The sequence below is a fragment of the Typha angustifolia genome, chromosome 12 (assembly GCF_048772165.1).
Source record: "Typha angustifolia cultivar Huaian chromosome 12, ASM4877216v1, whole genome shotgun sequence".
NCBI lineage: Eukaryota > Viridiplantae > Streptophyta > Magnoliopsida > Poales > Typhaceae > Typha > Typha angustifolia.
In genome coordinates, this window is record NC_133250.1 from 2,376,232 (window position 1) to 2,399,269 (window position 23,038).

The following is a 23,038-nucleotide window of genomic DNA, read 5'->3' on the forward strand; positions in this document are numbered from 1 at the left end:
GATAGAAATAATTAAACGTATTCATTGACTATTTAGATATAAAGATCATGTAAAGATAGCTAGAGTTGATTTCTAGATCTCATTTAAATAATTGAAAGATTAGAGAAAACTGGTTGGGTATTTATTAATTTCATAAAAAATATACAAATATTTGAGCAACTCATGCTTGGGGTAGAATAGAAGTAATGTTTAGGCACATATATACAAAATTTTTTAAATTATTCAAAAAAAAGGTATAAAAATATCATGTGAGTAGTTGTAGGAGTTTAGACCATTCATGAATTTTAAACAATTTTGGATTTATTCAAGTTATTGAATGAAGAAGTTTATATTTGGTTAATGAATATAATTCTATTTGTTAAGGTAAGAGTAGACACCAAGTGTGATAGAATTGTAAACAACATGTATGAGTGGGGTATTTAATATGCACTTAAATAATTATATGAATAAATCAACTATTGTAATGATAAAGATGATAAAAATATAGTTGATAGATTAGGTACAATGAAATGATGTAACTTATTACTAATTTTAAACACAAAATATAATATAAGATTCAAAGAAAATAGAAAACGAGAAAAATAGAAACTAGAAAATGTGAGACTATATATACATAAAACTCTATCTTTAAAGTAAAAGTGATATTCAAGTACTTTTTTATTGATTTATAAGTCATCAAATATAGATACAAAATGTGAGACCTCATTAGGATATCATATTTTATATAGTTGTTTGTAATATTTATTGACTAAAGACAATTAGAAAATTTTATTACTAATTACTACCATGCTAAAACTTTTGTTAAGGCTTACAAGCATATGATGTACCTTATTTTTAATTAGTCAGAATTGGTCCATATAATTTTTAATCTAATCAAACTTCCACATTACAGAAAACGAGGTCATCTCCTGTCTCGATTGAGCCGCACTTAGCTGGATGTAACTAAGAGGGTAATAGAGAATGTCATGACCCCATGTTGGACTTAGTACGACCAAAAGAATTATGCCCATATTACTCTTTGGTCATTATTTTTATTTTCTTACGTTGTAATATATAACTTTATGTTGTTGGTTGGGGATTTTTCTCATAATTTTAGAGATTTGTAGAACTATACATATGTCGGGATCGCAAACTTTAAATCTTTTGCGCTTGTGAAACTTCAAGGCTGTGCTTTTTGTTGTATGATATTTGTGCCATAGAGCTTAATATTTTAATTTTTTGTTAGAAAATTTACTTATATAACCAAGTGTGGAGCTTGTGTTAAATGACCACCTTCCTACTTTTTCTCTTAATTTGTGTATCAAGCTGACTTAATAAATGAATAAATTATTATATTATATTTGTATCCTAAAACTTGATATCTTAATTCTTTTTATTTGGATGTTTTACATATATAACTAAGTGTAGAGCTTATGTCAAAAGGCTATAGTCTTTTTTTTTCCTTAATTAGTGTATCAAGCTGATTCAATAAATAAATAAAATCTCTATATATAGATTTTCTTTAAAAAAAGCTTTAAAAATTGTTTAGACTTAAACTCAAACTTTAAGAGTAATTTGCACATCTATTTTTCGCTAAGATATAGAGCTATTAGAGCAACTCCAATCGGGCTCTAAAACTAGCTTCAAATTTGGAGCTAGCAATAGTATTTGGAGCCCCACCATGAAAATGGAACCCGGCACCATTTGTCATTTCAACTATTTGAAAATATTAAAATTGCCCAATAATTATTACGTTCAATAATTTTAATTTCATTTGTATCCTATATTAAATAATTTAGTTAGTTAAACTGAGTATATAATTAATTTTACTAATCGGTTTTTAACAAAAATAATATCATTGGAAAGGTCTTATCGAGACTTTTAAAATGAGTATAATATTAAATTTTTTTGAGTTAATTTAAATTTTAAATTTTTTATTATTTATAAAAATAAGTCTAATAAATTATGTGTCCTAAAATATAATTACTCAAAATTATTTCCCAATGTAATTTTGATATTTTTAGTTAATGACATGTAATGCTTATTTCAATGTTTATTTCGTGTAATACAATTTCGATGTGTTTAATTAAAATATTAGTAATTTAAAATTACTTCTGAAACTATTGAATATTAGTCTTCTTTTAAAGATCTCGATGAGAGTTTTCTAACCAATTTTTTGTATTAAAATATAATAACGCTAAGATGACCTATTAAGTAATTTAAAATAACTAATATAGTAATATATATTATATTATTATTTTAATAAATATGGAGCACGGTATGTTGAAGTGTATCAGGCTCTTGCTCCATTTTTCACTCCATATTTAGAGCGGCTCCAAATATGGAGCCATGGTCGGAGATACTGCAATTAGTGAGTATAACTATGAATGCAATCCATGCCATTCAAAAATATAATATATGGGCTTTTTTCCCTTTCTACCATGCACATCATAATTTTAGATCTAATAATGGTCAACTATTGACCAAGTGTTCCTCAAAATCAATCCCACTAAAATGCCTCTACCCGTCAAAAACCAGAGAATATACCGTTGTATTACATATGAACGGCCCAGATAAACCCCGGGATCCACATACGACAACTTTCCGCTCACCCGCGGGTAATCTTATCCTAAAATTTCAAATCCCAAATCCCACCTCTCCATTAAATCCAAAATACCAACACTAGCCAAAATGACGTTCATACCCTCCTCCCATTTCAAATCTTGCTCCTCTCCTTCTCCTCCCTCTCACAACGTCTCTCTCTCTCTCTCTCTCTCTCTCTCTTTCTTTCTACCACTCTTAGGGTTTCGATCTCTCCATCTTGAGATCTATGAAGGCATTCTTCCACTCGAGGAGCGGAAGGGCTCCTCCGTCGTCCGAAGCCCTAACCCCTTCTTCCCAGAAGCAGCGGCCGCCTCGGACTCCCAAGGAGAACGTCGATCCAAACCCTACCCCTCCGGATTCGTCGCCGTTCCGGTCGGCATTGGCGTCCGTGAAGCCTCTCGGGGGAAAGAACCGGAGCCCGCTCCCCCCGAGGCCGCCGCTCTCGTCGAACCATGGAGCTGGCGCAAACCCTCTTAAGAGGAAGCTGAGCTTGGAAATCCAGGCGGAGAATGGCGCTACAGCGTCAGCGGCCTCGGATTCTGGTGTACAGGTGAGGATTTTCTTGTAGCTCTAGAAACCCTAGAATGGATGTAAAGATGTCGTCTTGGAGACCAGTTTTTTTTTTTTTTTTTTAACATCTTTGTCGGGTTTCAGGTTATTGTTCGGATTCGGCCTCCGAACAAAGATGAGGAGGAAGGTGATCGGATTGTACAGAAGAACTCCACGAACTGTGTCTCGATTCTTGATCACACCTTTACTTTTGATTCGGTTGCTGACACTGATTCCACACAGGTGAGATTTCTTTTCATTTGTTTGAATGTGTATTGAAAGGCAAGTTTTTTATTTTTTATTTTTCTACTTTCATGAAATTTACTCTTTGGCTTTTTAAACCTGTGCTAGTTTGCTTATTGACTTATACCAGGAGGATTTGTTCCGCTTTGTCGGGCTTCCATTGGTGGAGAATTGCATGGCTGGGTTCAATAGTTCCATATTTGCATATGGGCAGGTAATTTTCAGCTTCAGTTACTTCATTTCAAATCTTTCATGTTGTAACTAGATTTTTAAAAAAACAACTAAATACATCCTCTCGATTTGCTTTTATTTTGAACAGACTGGCAGTGGCAAAACATATACAATGTGGGGACCGGCAAGTGCCTTGTCAGAAGACAAATCTTTGAGCAATGAAAGAGGTCTCACTCCTCGTGTCTTTGAGCAGCTCTTTGCTCGAATTGATGAAGTAGGTAACTCGAACAATTTTGCTGCATATAGATCGCTCAATTATTTTGATTATAAAACTTGCACTTCTTATCGCAGGAACAAACTAAGCATTCAAACAAGCAGCTCAATTATAAGTGCTGCTGTTCTTTTCTGGAGGCAAGTATACTGATGCCACTTCAAAATGCACGTAGTCATTTCTTTCTTCTATGCTACATGGAAATTAAATTGATTGCTTTACTTGTAGATTTATAATGAGCAAATCACAGATTTGTTGGACCCAACACAAAAGAATCTTCAGGTGAAAAGATAAAGTTAAATCATTTCTCTTTCTCATTCAGCTAATCTCTGTGCTTTCTTTTTGTTTGCTAATTTATTCATACATTTCCAGATAAGGGAAGATAATAGAAGTGGTATATATGTTGATAATTTGACAGAGGAGAATGTGTGCTCCATCAAGGATGTAACTCAACTGCTAATAAAGGTATGCACTTGGCCATCATTCTTTAGGCTAAGTTTTCATTAAATGCTAGGTTTAGAATTGGACTTCAGAGTCAACTTTTATCGTCTATATTTTTGTCAGCAACATTAAAGTTATTTTGAGAAAGAAAAGAAAAAACCAAAGTTGTAATGTAGAAAATCTTGGTAGACATTTATAAGACGCATTTTCTCTTGTTTTAGGTTTTTTATGTTGTTTTAATAGATTAATGCTGAGCTTGCTACTCTTGATGTCAGTATGAGATCAAATCAACAATGGAAGGTTAAAATGTTAGATTAGTTGCTATAAATTGCTAAAAGCTGATTACACAAAGAGCTTAAACAGACCCATATGCACACTTTTCCAGGCTTACATGCTATATTGTTCATATGATACTTGGTTTTGCAAACTAAAATGGTTACGCTCAAATACAACCATTAATTTTGTATATCCAACAAAAGAGTTGTAATTTTAATCACTTAACCCATTTTAAGACAAAACTATGCAATTGTAAAATCTAGACGATGTTTATTAGCTAATCCAATATCCATTAGTTTTCACTTGTTTCAAACAATTTTTTTTATCTTTTGATAGTTTCAGACTGCATCATATTGTTTTTAGTCAAATTAGATATCTACTTTAGATTTAAACAAGTCATAAGTCATAATCAAATTTGGTCAGTTCTGAAAGTCATGATGTACTATGAGTAGCTAGGGTCTCTGAATTCTTGATAGTAAGAGGATATTAGATTTACACAATATTGTGAAAAGTGTTTGTGGTATGTGTCACAATCCGAAATTGAAATCATGACCGATCATGTACCCAGTAAACTTGAGATACACAGAGCTTTAACATTAATTTTCTAAGATCTACAATATAAAATAACTCAATAAAAAATTTATAACTCTTAAGCCGATTAATGAAACAATCAAGGTAAGCAGGTTCAAAGTTACGACAATCAATGCCTTTCAAAATACTACTAAAATAATTAATGGGAATAAAGGGAAAACTAAATTCTAAGTGGAGGTAATTGGGGTCCCGGTGCATAACATTCATTCGCCATGTTGATCAACATCTGTAATTGTTAAGAGAGGATTTTATGAGCTAATAACTTTAGCTCAGTGGGTGAATTTACTCATTAGCAATTGAAAACCATAATCCATAAAGCATGATTACAATCTAAAGCTTAACAATTTACAACGGATAATACCAAGCATGTTCATTACAAGAATAATAAAGCATGAGTAATGATAATGCAAGTAATAAACTGATAATATGCTTATATTTCAATATATGAAACTTCTCAATCTCAATAAATGTCATATTTATTTTTTTTACATCTGTGCCTGTAGATCAACATCAATTATAAATCACCTTTGAGATAACGTTTTGGCCTTATTCATTTAATGATTCAGTTAAGGTTACCAGGAGACATCATCGAGTGATAAACACATTTTGCCTTTTTCTCAAATTGTTGAGTAAGATTAGAGTCACCTTAGGGAGACTTTTGATTTAGTATGAGATTATTGTTTAACTCCGTCGGAGTCATCTAAATGGATCACCATGGTGATTAGGGATATATTTGTTCCTTGAACTCTAAGATAGACTTGAGTCATCACAAGGAAATTCTCGATCTAGCTTGAGACTGTTATCAAAGTTATACGTACCTATAATTTAGGTTTATGCTAAATCACAAAGAATAACATTTCACGAATTATAATATTGCATGAAATATAAATGGCATGAAGAATAATATAACAAGAAGAATACCATTGCATGAAGAATATGGTAATTTGTGGTAGGTAATATGCATATATTTTATAAAATACAATGTGGAGTAAAACTAAACTAAGTGAATGCACTCACATTAGCCCACACAGAATAACTTGAATCAGTAATCTAGGTGTGAGGAAAAATTGCTTCCTTTATCAATAAATATCTTATGCTTTTAATTATTAATAAATAGAATTTCTAGAATTAACAATAAATTTTTTATCCCTTAAGTGGGCTGATTTAAATTCCAAAAACTAGGACTAGGTTGTAACCTGCTCGCAACTCACAAAGTCAATAAATTGAGTGGGGCTTTGGCCTAACTGACTGGCCTGGCTTGGGCCTAACCCAAGGCAAAGCTTAACCTAAAAGGGAATTTTGATTGGGCCTTAGCCCGACCCACACTGGCTTGCGGGCCAGTCAGTAGCCCAAACCAATCAAGCAGGTTGGGCACAACCCAACCTATACCCTTTTGTTTTCCTAAATACTAAAGCTCATGATCGTGTAATCTTATGCTTGACACAATCACACAAAATATATTATGACTGAGTTATTGTTGTGAACCGAAGAAATCAATGTTCAACTATGGAAATATTGATACGAACAAAAGTAACTAAATTAGGACATCTGATACATAAGCAAGGAATCTAATTTATACCAGCTTTTTGGTAGTTTGACACTTTGACACTTTGTTCACTGTAAAATAAATTCAGCAGAATGGTAGTCAATATTAGATTTTCTAACTTTAATTTGCATCGGAAGGAACAAGGTAGACAGACTAATTGGTTATGTGCTCATGTGTTGGGTAGAAAATCCAATTGGTGGGTGCGTACTTGCATCTGGATGAACATGGCAACCCTTATGTATCTGCATTTGCTTTACATGTATGTTAATTGGTTTAGCCATTTATAATTTCCATAGCTCAATTTCTCACCCGTGTGCAGTTTTCAATGTCTAAGAGGTCTCTAGAACCCCTCATTATCGTACAGATGAGATTCAGATTTTGTGTTAAAATTGATTCTGTCTGAGGAAGATGTATAATTTGAATTGTATGTTCAACGTAATTTGGTTTTAATCTTCGACGACAGTTTGTACATGAAAAGGTGAGACTAACTTGAAATATAAGAATTGAATTGTAAAATGTCTCTCCAACTTGCTTTTCGTTCTTTGACTTGGACCTAAATATAATGGTTGTTGATTGTACTGTACATTGCATATTTATACTTTATCTGTGGTTATGCTGAACTGCTGTTCTTTATGGCATTTTAAATCTTGAATGCTGTAAAATTTTCCTCTCTTTTGATTGCTAACTATAATTATTTATTCATGAACAATATCACTGTGATAATACAGGGACTGGCAAACAGGAGGACAGGTGCAACAAGTGTAAATGCAGAGAGTTCCCGTTCACATTGTGTTTTTACTTGCATAGTTAAATCTCAATCCAAGGTGATGCCTCGATCTTGCTTGTAGTTTTTACAGATCTACTAGATCCATGCAGACTCCATTCAAGTAGCTCAAAAATGATTGTCTGTCGATGAACCTTGGTACATCTGATTGATTAAATTCTTTTTCTTATTTATCTGAGAAAAATTCTATATCATTGCAAAAGTTCAATTTGTCTATCATGTTACACACATTATAGATATAAATAGAAATTTTACTTTTTTCTACTTTTGGTAAATAAAGAAAAGAAAATCTATGCGCTTTTAGTTTCTTAATGTAGGATTCTTATACTTCATGAATATTTCATACCTATATCATTGAATTTCCTTCATTTGTTTTTTCCTAGGCCAATGCTTACTGTCCTTGCATATGCATGTCTTTCTTTCTTTACTCTGTTTAAGAAAAAGAACATACTCTTCGCCATGTAGTATTGTAAGAAATGACCCTGACGATTATTCAGGAAAGTGGCGTGTAGTATTAACTCACCATACCATATCTTCTTTTTGTCTGATCACATGTTGCGTCATATAATAAGCATTAAAGAAAGTAGCTCTTTTCTTTTTAATAGGATCCCTCATTCTCGTTTATTTTCATTGTTCTATAATCTTGTAGGACATCGCTGATGGTTCAAATAGCATAAGAATAAGCAGGATTAACTTGGTTGATCTTGCTGGATCAGAAAGACAAAAGTCAACAGGTGCTGCTGGGGACCGTTTAAGAGAAGCAGGAAATATAAATCGTTCACTTTCACAGCTAGGGTATGATATAATTCCATCTGAACTATGTTGTGCTTATTATGTTTGGATAATAAAATTGATCATGCTGCCCTGATATACCCTACGACCGTCCAATTTACTTAAATGTGTTTATTTTGTTAAAGGATGTTACATCAGTTTGAAGCTCTGAATAAAAATTTTAGTTTCTTGAAGTTTGTCCTCTTACACAGTTGCTTAAAGTCTATAGAAGCATCATAGGAGCTGGATTCTGGATCTTGTAATGTTGTATCAGTGTTGAACATTTGAATTTGTACATGTACAATTAGTTGGGTTCGTGAACCCAAATTTCATAGGTTGTTGGCAAGTAATTACAATTCATTATCATCTACATTTTTCAAGGTACTCTTACATTCTGGTTTTTTGTCATTGCAGGAACTTAATCAATATTCTTGCCGAAATTTCACAGTCTGGGAAACAGAGACATATACCTTACCGTGATTCCAAGCTGACATTTTTGTTGCAGGAATCCCTTGGTGGTAATGCAAGGCTAGCAATGATTTGTGCTATTTCACCATCTCAAAGGTAGTGCCCCCTAATTTTGCATCTTGATCTGCCTATATGTATGCCCATGAATCTGTTTGCCGTCTTTTTTTTTTTTTCTTTTGATGGGAAACTGACAACTGCAGCTGTAAGAGCGAGACATTTAGTACTTTGAGATTTGCTCAGCGGGCAAAGGCCATAAAGAACAAAGCTGTCGTAAATGAAATTACACAGGATGATGTTAACGTTTTACGTGAGCAGATTCGTCTACTGAAGGTAATCTTTAAATTTTCATCGTATTAGATGTTACTATGGGACCAAGTTCTGCTGCCGTAGTTATATTAAGTATTAACTATTATGTGTATATTTTGTTAATAGGATGAGCTACTAAGAATGAAGTCCAATGGAAACATGGCTAGAGAAAATGGAAGTTATTCAACAGGATGGAATGCCAGACAGAGCTTGAAACTTTTGAAAATGAGCCTTAGTCGTGCTACAGGATTACCAACTATTAAAGATGACAGTGATGAAGAGATGGAAATTGATGAGAACGATGTTGAGAAACCCTGTCTTCAAGTAGGTATTCGATCATCTTCTACTGTAGGAAAAGTACCTACTCAATTGGAGAATTCAAAGGATGGAAGAAACTGTCCTTCATCTAATGAACCACTTGTTGGACATATGCAGCCTCTAAATACATCTGGGTCTTTCTGTGGTAGTGAGCAAGTAGATGGGGTGATTGATATTAGAGAAAATAGAGGTGAATTAGAAGAAATAATTCAGTCATGCTCGGGATCTGTCCAGAAAGATATTGGATTGACTGATGTGGGCAATTCTCTGAATGATAGCTCCACTGTACAAAAATCTAATGCAAAATTTAGTACACTTCCAGAAGGAACAGCTTATGGATACCAAGATATCGCTTCAGATAGAGATTGTACACATGTTATGGCTGCAGACCCTGCTCACAATTTGTCTAGCTCTTCAAGTTCTATTAAATCACCTTCTATCCTTAGCATTGTTCCCTGCGAGATATCCCCAACTCTTCAGTTACCTTCATTGAGCACATCACCTATAGTAGAGAACTACAGCAGGAAAAGCCTAAAGACTTCATCTTCAATGTCTGCATCTCAGAAAAATATATTAGAAAATGTGAATTCTTGTTCAGGTGTCCCAGATCTTCCCCTTGCGGACACCTCAAAAATCGATCCTCCAAATTCTTCTTCAGTACGAACAAGTAAGAAGTTCCTCACCCCAACTGAACACCTGGCAGCTAGTCTTCATCACGGTCTACAAGCTATTGAAGTTCATCAAAATAACTCTGCTCTAAGGAGGTCATCATTCAGGTTTCCTGTTAAACATGTTGATGCTAGGTCAGTGAAGTCAGTATGTAAGGTTGATGTTGGCACTCAAACGCTTCATCAAGATTTTGAAATATTGGAGGATTTACCTATAGTTATTGGTGGTTGTTCCAAAAAGGAAGATTCTATAGATGAAATCGCTGCCAGCAACAATATGAATTTGCAGTTAGTCCCTATTGATGGATCAGCGCCATCTCCAAAACTTAAGAAACAAAAAGTTCCCAAGGTAGGTCTCAAGGCATAGATTTGATAAATCTCTAGGTACTTTATATTTCATGGTGCTATTGCATTCAGTTAAATGGTTCCATAAAATTCTTGTTCTTCTCATTCTACAGGCTGTGGAGAAGGTCTTGGCCGGAGCAATCAGGCGAGAAATGGCATTGGAAGATCATTGTGCAAAGCAAGCTGCTGAAATTATGCAGCTTAACCGTTTGGTTGGTTTTTTTCCCTTACACCCCCCACCCAATCCGACGCCAGAATGTGTTATTATGTGTTCTAATTATTGTGCATCTGCAGGTCCAACAATATAAACATGAACGTGAATGCAGTGCGATAATCGCAGAGTCACGCGAGGACAAGATTTCACGTCTTGAGAGCCTTATGGATGGTATTTTACCAACTGAAGAATTCATGGATGAAGAATTTGTCTCATTAAAAAATGAACACAAGGTCTTCGAAATTCTGTTGTCCTTTTTGTTACCATTTGAAGATTTACTCAATGTTTTATTGATAAATTTTTTTACATTGGCAACTGTAGCTTCTCAAAGAGAAATACGAGAATCATCCAGAATTTATGCAAGTAAATATTGAGCTGAAAAGAGTTCAAGATGAGTTGGATAGGTACAGAAACTTTTTCGATATGGGTGAGAAGGATGTGCTGATGGAGGAAATTCAAGATCTGAGGAATCAATTGCAATACTATGTGCATTCCTCTTCCAGTTCAACTCGTAAGCCTAACTCTTTGCTTCAGCTGACTCATTTTAGTGAACCTGTATCAACTCCTCTTGGTACAATACCTGAACTGACCAGAGGAAGTTCTGATGAGAAACTTGAAGCGGAGAGACTTTATTGGACTGAAGCAGAAAGTAAATGGATTACTCTTACTGAAGAACTTAGACTTGAGCTTGAAACAAGTAGGTCTCTTGCTGAAAAATGGAGACTGGAGCTTGATTCTGAGAAGAAATGCACAGAAGAGCTAAAGGAGGCCCTACAAACAGCAATGCAGGGACATGCCCGAATTCTAGAACAGTATGCAGAACTTCAGGAAAAACATATGGCCATGCTTAGTAGACATAGACAGATTAGTGAAGGGATCGAAGATGTGAAGAGAGCAGCTGCAAAAGCTGGTGTTAGGGGAGCAGAATCCAAGTTCATTAATTCCCTTGCTGCTGAAATTTCAGTTTTAAGAGCAGAGAGAGAAAAAGAAAGGCGATATTGGAGGGATGAAAATAAAGGCCTTCAGGCTCAACTAAGAGATACAGCTGAAGCTGTCCAGGCTGCTGGCGAATTGCTTGTACGGCTGAAGGAAGCAGAGGAATCTGCTACAGTAGCTCAGGTATGTCAATATGCTTTTACACAATTCTCATGTTAATATGCATATCACCTCATATGAATGCACAGTTGCATTTGACAGCTGTAATTTTATTATGCATATCACCTCATATGAATACAACAGCTGGATTTTAGAGTGATGAGATGCAGATAGATCAATACGAAAACATTTATTTCCATATTTCATAAAAGAAACATGATCATACAAATTAGGGGATCTTTCTATGATGATCAAAACTGGAGTTTGTAGAGATGATTTTATTTGTTGGTGCTTGATTCAATGGTTGGATCTGCTAGCACTACAAGGAGGAAGACCTTGATAAGAATGTGCACGATCATTGAAGGGAGAAAGGATGAGAAGCTGATAAATATTCACAACCTAGTAGTCTTGTACTAAGGATATGTTCAACACCTTCCTTTTTAACATATCTGTCTGAGACACCATATATCCATTATGAACAAATTCAACACTATGTTATTTTAATTTATTGACCAAAACTCATTTTATATTAGTTGACCAAAAATTAACCATATTTCCATTCACACCTTCCTTTTTATCAGTTCATTTATTTCAAATATTTAAGTTGAATACCAAAAATAGACTTGCTCTACTATGGTTACTAGAGAGTTTTATTTCCTCTAGGTTGGGCATTTGGGTAAGATCAGTGTTAAGAGAGAAGCTTGGGTTGGACTTGGTTTTTGTACTTTTTTTTCCAACTAGATGAAGCCATTTTGGTACTCATATTTTTTACTTACGCTACATTTATGATTAATAAGGATTACCAAAATGCCCCTATTATATTTGGTAAACAAATTAATTGGGAAGAAGTGTAGGCAGGGTGTTTTGGTAATTTGGGCGCACTTTTAATTTGGATGAAAAATCTAACGGTTTCACTTTGATCCAAGGTTTCGAAACTCAATATCGAGATTGGGATCAGTAGATTTGAAGCTGTCTTCAATCTCTATGCCTCCTTGTTTTTCCTTAGCAAATGTAGAAGAGATGATCTCACTTCTAAGTGTATCACTAGAATTGTCAGAGTTATCACTAGTGTTGGTAGTCGTACTATCTCTTACTAGCCTTTTACCCTTGTCATGATTTCCTCTTATATCCTATTTAATCATGAGTTATTTATGTTATTTAATAATCTGTTATCTCTCTCATATTGCTTAAGAGTTTTTTTTTTCTTTCTTCTCTCTCTCCTTTCTTTTCCCCTCTCTCTTCCTCACTCTCGTCCTCCCTGTCTTTCTTACTATCATAGGACATTTTTTTAAAATTTTTTAATCCATTTGTTCTCTCTTTTCTCTCCCTCTCTAACTCTGTTATTGTTGTAGTAACAAAGTGAGATAGAGAGAGAGAGAGTGAGAGAGAGAGAGGGAGGAAGAGAGTGGAGGAAAGAAAGAGTAGGGAGGGGGCTAGTCAGAGGTTGGTTGAAGAAGGAGAGAGAGAGAGAGGGAGAGAGAGAGAAGAAAGAAAAGAAAAGTACTAACCTGAAGTTGCACCGGAGCTCGTCGAATCTTGGTCAAAGGATGTCACTAGGGATCTGCTTGGGTGCCAATGATTTGGGTGAGAGAGTAGATGTCCTCGGGTTGGATTTGATCCATATCGGACTAACCTAACCCGTATCGGTTTGGCTAAAGTTACTTGGGCTTGGTTTGGCTAAAGTTGAGCTGAACTTGTGCCTTAATTTTAGGCTCGATTTGCATTTCAAGCTGGGCCGGAGTTGGAGTTGTGTCGCTCAAGCTTGACTCGATAGGCTTATTATATATATCAATTTAAAGTTCAAGATTCTAAAGTTCCTATCCTAACATTTACAAAACAATAAGATTGCTTCTCAGCAAGCTTCCTCAAAATTATTAGCGCAGCCTACCCAAGTCATCGAGCTTCTTTGAATGGTCATGGTGGAGTGATACGGTGTAGTTGGTCGACCTATGATAGTGTGGCTGTGACGCATTCGGAGCTTGCCTGAGAACTTCGCATCGACCATGTGGCACCTTCGACGGTCGGGGCTCGGCCTTACAAGCAGGGTCAAACACATGGTGAACTTCGACATCGCTTTGCTGTCGTGGTGATGTCGGTGAAGGTTGTGGCCAAGTTGTTGCATTACCGTCAGTGTTGAGTGCCGTAGAGAAAGCTCCATCGAGTAGCCATTGCCGATCCGAGCCAAGACGAAGTCCTCGATGCCTTCTTTCTCACCATCGGTCTGAGGGGTTCTCGAGAGGAGGCTAGATCAGCCGCCAGAGGCGTAGGGGAAAATGGATCGGGGAAATGCTGACGGAGACGATAATAGTGGAGAAGGGGAAGGGATCTGTGAGGCATTGTTCTCGGGTGAAGAGCGACCTTAGAGGCAAAATAAAGCTTTATTTAATTTATCTTTGTTCAGCTTAATAATTCTTGGCTTGTAGTTGTTTTAAGCTATACACAACTACGACTACTATGATATGAGCAATTTAATTGGTTTCATCTTTGTGCTAAAATTTGAAATTGGTGTGAAGCCTTTTTATTTGATAATTTGATATTATTTTTATTATTAGAGATGTATTTTTGTTATATTTATTGGTTAAATCTTAAAATTTCTAGCTTTAGTAAATTTTTATTTAATTCAACTATTAAAGTTTAGTTCAGCTTGAATAATTATTCCTAGCTAGGTTTGGGGTTGATCCAACTTGATCGATTTGAGTATGGCTCGTTAATAGGCTAGATTAGGCTTGAGCTAAGCTTAGGTTTGGTTCGACTCGGCTTGAGTAGAGCTCAGCAAAATAGGCTCAAAATTACTTTTGAGCTGAGCTTAAGTTGGAGTTGGCTCACTCAGGCTCGACATGTTTACACCCCTAGCCAAAACTAGCATCCATGCTTTGATTAAAGTAAAAGGATTGGTTTGGTAGAAAAAATTGTACAGGGTGTTAGATTAATTTTTCATATAAGTACAATAGGTAAAATATATTTGATCTAAAAAAAAGAAGTAAATAGTTGCTATAAAATTAGATGTTGATTGCTTAGAGAAGAGAAAGTAAAAGCATTTTATGTATGTTAGAATATAAAATATAAAAACCATCGTTTTCTAACAGTTTAAACTTTTATAGTAGGCGAATCAATCATAATAGAGGTCCTTTGTTTGAAAACTACTAAACTCAATTGTCATTGAAAATATAAAATCTCCACTTATTTAAATTAAATGCGCTTCTTAGACCTATTAAAATGTTTTAGCCCAAAAGTAAGTATACATATTAGAGAACGAAATTTAAAAAATTACCGTTCTCTAATAGTGTAAGTTTTAGAGTTGGTGATGAGTTATCAATGTAGAAGTTATGAAATAATATATTAGCAATTTTGAGGAAGACAATACTTATACATTCCGGACCAAGATGGCTACCCATATTAAGCTATAAGTATTAGGAGGTTCTTGTTGTTTCGGAAGTGAACATGCTCATATGATAGTTAGTGGTGGAATAATGAGGTCCAAGAAGCAACTATAGAAACAAAATTTTGTAAGACCCTATAAATATTGTGGTTCTTTTAGAAGAACGAGGTGTTCAGAAAGTATCGTGATGCTATCATATATATATATATATATGGAAGGACGAGGGAATTTCTTGAAAGAATAGGGTTGCATCACGGTTCAACATTATGTCCTTTTTTCTTTGCATCCATTATACTTCAATTAACTCATGATACTCAAGATGTGTTCCATGGTGTATGTCATTTGCCAGTTATATCATTTCTATTTGATAAGAAGAAGATCAGATTGAAAATTAAGTTAGAACTTTTCAGAAGAATTTAAGAAGTAAAGGATTCAAAATAAGTAGAACGAAAACACTGGGTTTATGCAATTGACTGTATGAATGTTCATACTTATGAACTAGAATATCAGATGAAACAACAAATGAAAGAGGTATCGAGATATGATTTTAGACGAACATGCTGGATTAATGTAAATGACAAATTAAGAAGCGAGTGTAACTGACCCAAATTAGAAATCGCACCAACAGATGCCCAAGTAGTGAGGATCAAGTGAGATGATTTGCGATGTGCAGAGTTCAGCCAATCATCAGTTTGGAGTGATTTGTTGTAATAGAGAGTGCCTTGAGGGGATTGGGAAGACCAAAAATGATGTGGGTGGAAGTAGTATGAAAGGACATGACAAAGCTTACTTTAGCAAGGAACCTTACATTAAATAGAGCTGAGTGGCAGAGATGGTTGCTGATAATTGATCCTAAATTGTTTGGACTAATTTTTGTTGTTTGTGAAATTTCTATTGCATAAAATGACCAAACATTTGAAATGTGGACAGATATGAGATACAAATATGGTTCAATAGAAATGCGTTGATACAACAAATTTTGAAAAATATGGTAATGATATATGCAAAGGAAGTGCCAGTGCTGCAGTTCATATTGGGGCTGTAAAGGAATGAGCTTGACTAAGATGAGTTGACCTGAGCTCATTTAGCTCAAAATTTTAGGAAACCAAGCTCGTCTAGGCTCTAGCTGAAAGTGAGCAAGGAAATATCTAGCTTGAATTTGACTTGCTGTACTCTTGAGCTAGCTCCTGCTGCGAATAAGTATTAATTTCTAAAGTATATATATATGTTTATCCTACAAGTGAGGTGAGCTGGTGCTCATTATGTTGAAGAAACTAGTCAATATTTCCAACTCATTTAATAAGTCAGACAAGCTTGAGTTGAGCTGCTCGTCCCAAGCTTGAGCGGCTCATGAGTCATTAAGCTTGTGTGACACCATTATATACACATGTACAATATCATGGTACCAGTACTGGCTTCCTTCCTGTACTTGGCATTTGGGTGGTGAAAATGCGGTGTGGCTAATGTCTGTTGAAGGATATGACATTCAGTGTGGCAGACTTATGGAAACTATGAAAGGACCAAAAAAAAAAAAAACTATAATTAGGGGCTCGTGTTCATTCTTTGCATGCTAAATTTGGATTTATACTTCTTCATTGTCTTTACACAGTTTCACATAACAATCCATTTTTTGTAGCTCTGTGAAGTTTTTTTTCCTATTCCAACTTCTAATGTATATTTGCTTGGATCTCTTTGAAACTCATGCTGAGGAGAAAAGAAACAATGATTAACTAAAATTTTCTTTTTCAGAATGCAACTTTAATGGTGAGTTTTTATTCCAAGTCAAAGGAATGTGATGTCACATCATACATATTGAATAGGAATTAAATTTCTTTAGTAGGCTTTGGTTCTCTTGCCATATCCCTGTTACTTTTCTCTTCCACAAAAGTGAGTTTATTTTTCTGCTATTTTTCAGAAGAAAGCATTATTGGCAGAGCAAGAGACTGAGAAGGCTTATCAAGAGATAGATAATCTGAAGAAGAATTATGATCAAGAGATTCTTTTATTAAACCAATTTCTTGCAGAGTCACGATTGCCTAAAGATGCTGTTAGACCTGCAGAGGTAAATGTTCCCTGTGAAGCGAAATACGATGGAGGGGATAGTCTAACAGATCAACGGTGGAGAGAGGAGTTTGAACCTTTCTGCCAAGAAGTAGATAATGAATTCTCTAAAGGCACAGATCCTAATTCATGGTTCTCTGGTTATGATCGATGCAACATCTGAAGGCATAGTCTCAGTAACATAATTGTATCAATGATTGAGGAGCATGTTGTACACTTTGAGTGATGGTAGTATCATCTGTTGTAGATTGGCCAGCCATATCCACAGTTTCTGGTTCTCTCTGGCTGTGAGAGGAGCAGTCTTTTTTCAGATCCTTTGTATTGCATTCAAATCTTGTAAAATGAGGAGCTATTCTGGTTCATTATAAACCTCTATAAAATCTAATATAGTTCTTCAAGTTCTCTTATTATCGTTTACCTTATAGAAGGTTGCTCTTATCCATGCTCCTACTCGGTGCTAAATTAACGGACACCAACAGTGTTAAAAGTATTGTCTTTTTACTCCATTATAAGTGATGCTAATAGAATTGCATGAATCTATTCTATATTTGTAACAAGCTAAGTTAGTAAGTTTAATTTAGTGCATTTTACCTGCATGGAAACTCACTACTGCAGTGTTATTTCCTTGATCTCGACTCATAAATGTAATAGAAATAGCTCTAGAGCTTCTGGTAGAACTAGAATATAGTAGGATTTCATTGTTTGGACTGTATAGTAGGATAAAACTTTTCCTTTCCTTCCATCTTTTTTCTTTCCTCTTCAGAGAGATGGTTGTATAAATTAGACTCAGGCACAGTATTGTTCTCTTTGGAGATTAAATATTCTATAAACTTAGGAATTCTTTAAACTCTGGTATTGAAAACTATACAAGTTGATTATAACGAACAATATAAAACTGACTGCTAGGTAGTAGTTGACTGACATATACATTTGAGCACCTAGTCTATTGCTGTTGAGCCCAGCTTACCCCATGATATGGACCAGACTGTAATGGAGATTATATAGATTGATATAACTCAATTTTTTCTAATGCTATTCTGGAGTGAAACAATGGCCAATTTCCCTTCCTCCCTCTACAATTTGATGAACAGTTGGACTCATTTGAATCTCTTAACTCAGATCTTGCCCACAAACTCCATTTTCCCTAATAATTTGGTCTTGTTTCCTTTTATTTGGATGTATGTTGTCACTCCTAGATCTTATTTGAAACTCCCCCAGTTAGACTTAAGATTGCAGAGTCTCAATTCAATCAAGAAACTTTAGTCCTGCAGAAGGAAATGTGAGTTCCATCAAATTAACAGTAAGGCAAGGAGTGTTTGATCAATCTATTATTCTTAGCAAAGAAAAGAAAAAGAGTTCAGTTTGATATATTTTTAAAATTATCTATCAAAGTTGTATATTAGTTGCATGTAAGCATCGCACCAGCGAGATAAATTAGTCTCAGAAATTGATTATTAAAACAATTTCTGAGATAATGATTTACATAGTAATATATCTTAGAAGAGTATTGATCAAACAAGTTGATTTATCTTGGCTTCATAAATCCCTCTCTTTCTCAGAGTGATTTACTAAAGAGTGCTTAGTTGACAAAAACTATTGTAGTTTTGCAAATAATTTGAAAACTATAATAGAACGGTAATAAGTTTTGGCAGGACTAATAAATTGGTCAAAACTCCAGAATAGAGGCTTAAATTTCATTAACTAATTGCCCAATTGGTTCATCAGAAAGCAGACAAGCAGACAAAAGAGATCCATCAGTAGCACTGGAAACATCCAAAGATGAATTAAAGAACAAAACAAAGGACACAACAAGGACTAAGAGTGGTTGGAGAGTTGGAAAGATTTTGTTTTGATGTGGGTATTGGATGCAGATTTATGCTGGTTGCAATTAGTGCAGTTAGAGAGTTCCAGTTGGAAAGCTGTGAAGATTCTCATTGGCTAAGGTGGATGCTGGAAAACAAATGAGACCTCACAGCCTGTGACCTTTCCCACTAGGCCAAGTTGAAAGTGTGAAAGTGATGCTTGTCAAGATGGAAGTGTAGGAGGATTGCATCAAGGCGATGCCTTGTTTGAATGGCCTTCATTAATTCAATAATCCAATCCAAGAGAGTTCCCTTCTCTTTAAAAATATAATGAAAATCAAGTGTTTACCTCTTGGAAACCAAGTGTAGTGAATGAGAAGAATTGAGGGAAGAAGAGATCCATGGATGCCTTTCTAAACTAGACGTGGAAGAATTCTTTGATGTAATCTTTTCTCAAACTTTCTTGAACAAAATCATATGATATTTATGATCATGCTTTAGGATTTAAAAATTCTATTTAGAGTTTCCTCATCCTTAGGTTGTGCTCCATTAGAGCCCAATATTAGGTGGGAAAAGGGTTGGATGAGGTGGATGAGCAATGGATTGAGATCTCTGCAGAATTGTTGATTCCAGCACATATAATTATGGTGTAAAAGAGATAAAGATTGTCACAACTCATCTTCAACTTTCTAAAAGGTGGTTGGGTTGATCCCTACACAGTTGTTTATAAGGAAACATAAAGAATTTTCAAAGAACAAGGAAGTACAAAGTATATTGCAAGCTAAGGTGTAAGCTTTCAACTTTTTCTGCATTTATTCCTCAATAGAGACAAGAAAGCAAAGGCAGAATTGTAACAACCCGCAGAAAGGAATTAATGGTAACCTCATGACAATAGAAAAGGGCATCAATGATGACAGATATCTCTCTCATGCTCACCATCAAACAGTACTATAATCTCTTTGTCTATTTTTCTCTGAAACCAGGAGGATCCCAGTTACAAGAATGTAAAAGTAATAATGTAAAATGAAGTTACAAGAATGTAACAGTTACATAGATTATACATGTTTAATGGACAAACGGAAAATAACATTCGACAAATTTAGATGTGGTGTTTAAACTTGAAAGTAATTATTGCACAATTTTTGTGCTTCGAACTATTGATTGTTAGTTCAAATCTTCCTTCCTATATGCTGTTTGGAATCAATACTTCTCTATAAACAACGGCCTCTTGTACCTGAAAGTTCTAATGGTTATAATTCATTCTTCATTTGAGACGTCGGAGTTTGCCCTGCATTAGATTTATTCACATTGTAAGTCTTTTCCATGTAAAGCTTTCAAAATAGCAGTTCATTTTTGAAGTTCTAAACCTACCAGGGAAACTCTGAGAAGCCTCCTGGTTCTGCCGAAAGCCCATTTGATGAACCACACTGTGAAGGTCATCCTTTGAGAAATTCCCAAGCTGAAGCTGCTGAACAAACAATATTCATCTAATCAATTTGCCATCTTTTACACCTTAAACATGTTTGTGATTGCTCCTCAATAACAAAGATTGTTACCTGAGGGGTGGCATTTCCAAATCCACTGGGAGGGGGAGGTCGAATGCTGACACTCTGGCAAAAGGAGGAGTCTAATTGGTTCAAGGAGTAGTGTGTCACAAGGCCATTGGCCATAACATTCTGGAAAGGGGTCCCCTGAGGTTGCTGAGCTTGTGAAAATGTGGTGCTTATGGCCTCCAACGGATAAAATGGCATCTGCATCTGCCTGCATGCTTGATGCATCTGGAATTGGAAAGAAAACCCAGTATGAGGCAGACTTAGCTCAGATTGGGATGATCATATAGAAAGAAGTATGATTAAGAACAGACAAACCATACATCTTTAGGGAGGAAATTATCCATGTTCAAGTCTAGCTGGGGATCGAAATTCGCCAACTTCATCGACAAGAACTGAAACCCGAGTACGAGATCAGTTAAGAGTGCAATACTAGAAAGTGAATTACCTTGCAGAATCATTTGATTTCCTGCATATGTCTATACCTCAACTTGGCACTGCAATGACTGCACATAATTTATGATCTCATCCAGCATAACTGCTTTGCCTGTTATCTGTACAAATTTTTTTGTAAATTAGAGATTAAGCTTATCAAACTGAACTAGTAACACTTAACAATTTAATATTTTAACCATAGATTGTAGTACCTTATTGCAACCTGGAACTAAATCTTGCAGGAATTTCATCCTCTCGCTAATTTTCTCTCTTCGCACCTAACAAACGAAGAAGTAAAGACATTGATTAGGAAAGGAAGGTGAATATTCTGGCAACGTAGAGGCTGAAAATAGTGCCATTTTCTTACCCTCTCCGCAAGGCTGTGGCTATCTGTAGCTTGGCCTCTCCTTGCTCTGACATGGATAAAGTCCTGCTTAGGAGGCTCGGGAGGTTTGGCATTGTCCTCCATTGCCTGCTTCAGATCTGCATCACCATTCTGCTCAATCTCTGGCTTAGCCATCCCGTCCTTTTCGGTTCCATTATCTTCATCTGATTTGCTTCTTTTCACGTTCAAATCCTCCTAAAGTTAAGAAGAATTTCTCATACTATTTTAGTGCTGGAAGGGAGACATGACACACAAAATTTGGCAAAAAGAACAAAGGAGGTACCTTTAGGGGATCAATGGTAGAGGAGGCAAAAGGAGCCACCTTTCCTTTTCCCTTAGAAGCACCTTTTCTTTTCCTTGCAGTGCTCACATTGTTATCTCTCAAGGATGCCTCCCCACTCGCCGCAATTTGATCAGATGCTGACGATTCGCCATGTTCTCCCTCTTGGAAACACACCGGAGACCCGGCCATCTTAAGAGACCGGCTGCTCGAGACTCTCGACAACTTTCTGGTCTCTGGTAGCCCGAATTGGCCCGGGAGACCTCCTTGATTCATGTCTCTGAGACCTGGCATCGAACGGGTTGCAGGCATTGGGTTTTCCGACATCGGTAGGCCTCCCCTGCCCCATTGCTGCTGCTGCTGCTGTTGCTGGTAAATCATCATTGAATTAAGCCTTGGAGGAGAATTCAAGGGAGTGGCGTAGCAAGAATTATGGGTACTCCGGTCGCCGGAGTTGCAAATGCTCCCGAGCCGGCCAATGAGCTCATGGATGACAACGCTGTCGTCGACGGCGGTGGCCGCCGCGGTGGAAGACGACGGCGACGACACGAGGGAGCTCATGGCCGACTGGAAGCGCGAGCTCTGGTCCATGGATTGCTCCCAGTTGAGGTTGACAAAGCACAAGGGCGATGGGTCTACTTGGGCATTAGGAGACTGCCAGTTTAGAGCAGTTGGGTTGGTGAAAAAACTCTCCTTCTCCATGGAAGAGGAATGATCTCAATAAAACGGAGAAGACCCAAGTGAGATTTTGTTCTTGAGAGCAAGGAGAGTGGTGAAAGGTGAGGGAATTTAGGAGGAAACCAAGGTGGGAGAAGAGAGCGAAGGGAAGGAAGGGACGGGGAAGAAGAGAGGGAAGGGTTGACTTCTGTATATAGTTCTAACAAATTGGCATTTGGCACCCTACCTTTTATCAATTTCGCAGTACCTTCCTATAATTCTCTCTCTCTCTCTCTCTCTCTCTCTCTCTCTCTCTCTCTCTCTCTCTCTCATATATCTATTCTAAAAATTTGACTGAAAGTAGTCAACGTAAAGGATAAATTAATTTTTATTTTCTTCTCTTTTTATTTTTATTTTCTCTAATCAAACAAATCTTACTTCAATACTTCCCTAGTATGTATCTATACTTATGGAGGGCACTCTAAATTTATTTTCTTTTTTCTTTTTCTAATAAATTAGCAAAATACATTAGGTTAAATTAAATATGTTTTGAATGAAAATATACAAAAACAACCCTTTACTTTGGTTCTTTAAAAGGGCCTATTTGGATCACCATGCAAATGCTTACTCTAGGAATTATTCTTAGAGTAAATAGTTCTCAATGTAAATTCTCCTAATTTAGGATCTTATATGCAACTTTCCCTGATGCCATTTTTCATTTATGCCCTTCTCAAGTCTCTTATTTATGCATATACCACTTTATAGTTGATATTACTGGGATATCACTCCTAACACTTAATTTTTGCATTAATACCCCTTAAAACTTTTGTTTTTATATAGATTAATTTT

At 35.9% G+C, this 23,038-nt stretch overlaps 2 protein-coding genes across 4 annotated transcripts; one reads left to right on the forward strand and one right to left on the reverse strand.

Annotated features, from left to right (window-relative positions):
- Positions 1–2,719: 2,719 nt before the first annotated feature.
- Positions 2,720–17,470, forward strand: LOC140771617 (kinesin-like protein KIN-12B). 2 transcript variants are annotated; one of them, XM_073113172.1, is made up of 17 exons: positions 2,721–3,133; positions 3,238–3,375; positions 3,506–3,589; positions 3,695–3,820; positions 3,898–3,957; positions 4,046–4,099; positions 4,190–4,282; positions 7,400–7,495; positions 8,105–8,250; positions 8,641–8,790; positions 8,895–9,024; positions 9,127–9,324; positions 9,436–10,335; positions 10,445–10,543; positions 10,626–10,778; positions 10,867–11,664; positions 16,935–17,470. In XM_073113172.1, the coding sequence occupies exons 1-17, from the start codon at positions 2,810–2,812 to the stop codon at positions 17,241–17,243; spliced, it is 3,858 nt and encodes a 1,285-aa protein (XP_072969273.1). In that variant the 5' UTR covers positions 2,721–2,809; the 3' UTR covers positions 17,244–17,470. The 2 variants fall into 2 exon arrangements, with proteins under 2 accessions (XP_072969272.1, XP_072969273.1); XM_073113171.1 differs by having other exon boundaries at positions 2,720–3,133; positions 9,127–10,335.
- A 2,227-nt stretch (positions 17,471–19,697) lies between these two features.
- Positions 19,698–22,373, reverse strand: LOC140772141 (transcription factor bHLH62-like). 2 transcript variants are annotated; one of them, XM_073114058.1, is made up of 8 exons: positions 21,536–22,373; positions 21,235–21,447; positions 21,080–21,145; positions 20,918–20,986; positions 20,756–20,827; positions 20,439–20,660; positions 20,254–20,347; positions 19,698–20,170 (listed from the first exon to the last, which is right to left on the reverse strand). In XM_073114058.1, the coding sequence occupies exons 1-8, from the start codon at positions 22,232–22,234 to the stop codon at positions 20,133–20,135; spliced, it is 1,473 nt and encodes a 490-aa protein (XP_072970159.1). In that variant the 5' UTR covers positions 22,235–22,373; the 3' UTR covers positions 19,698–20,132. The 2 variants fall into 2 exon arrangements, with proteins under 2 accessions (XP_072970159.1, XP_072970158.1); XM_073114057.1 differs by having other exon boundaries at positions 19,699–20,170; positions 20,254–20,350.
- Between the last annotated feature and the right edge of the window lie 665 nt (positions 22,374–23,038).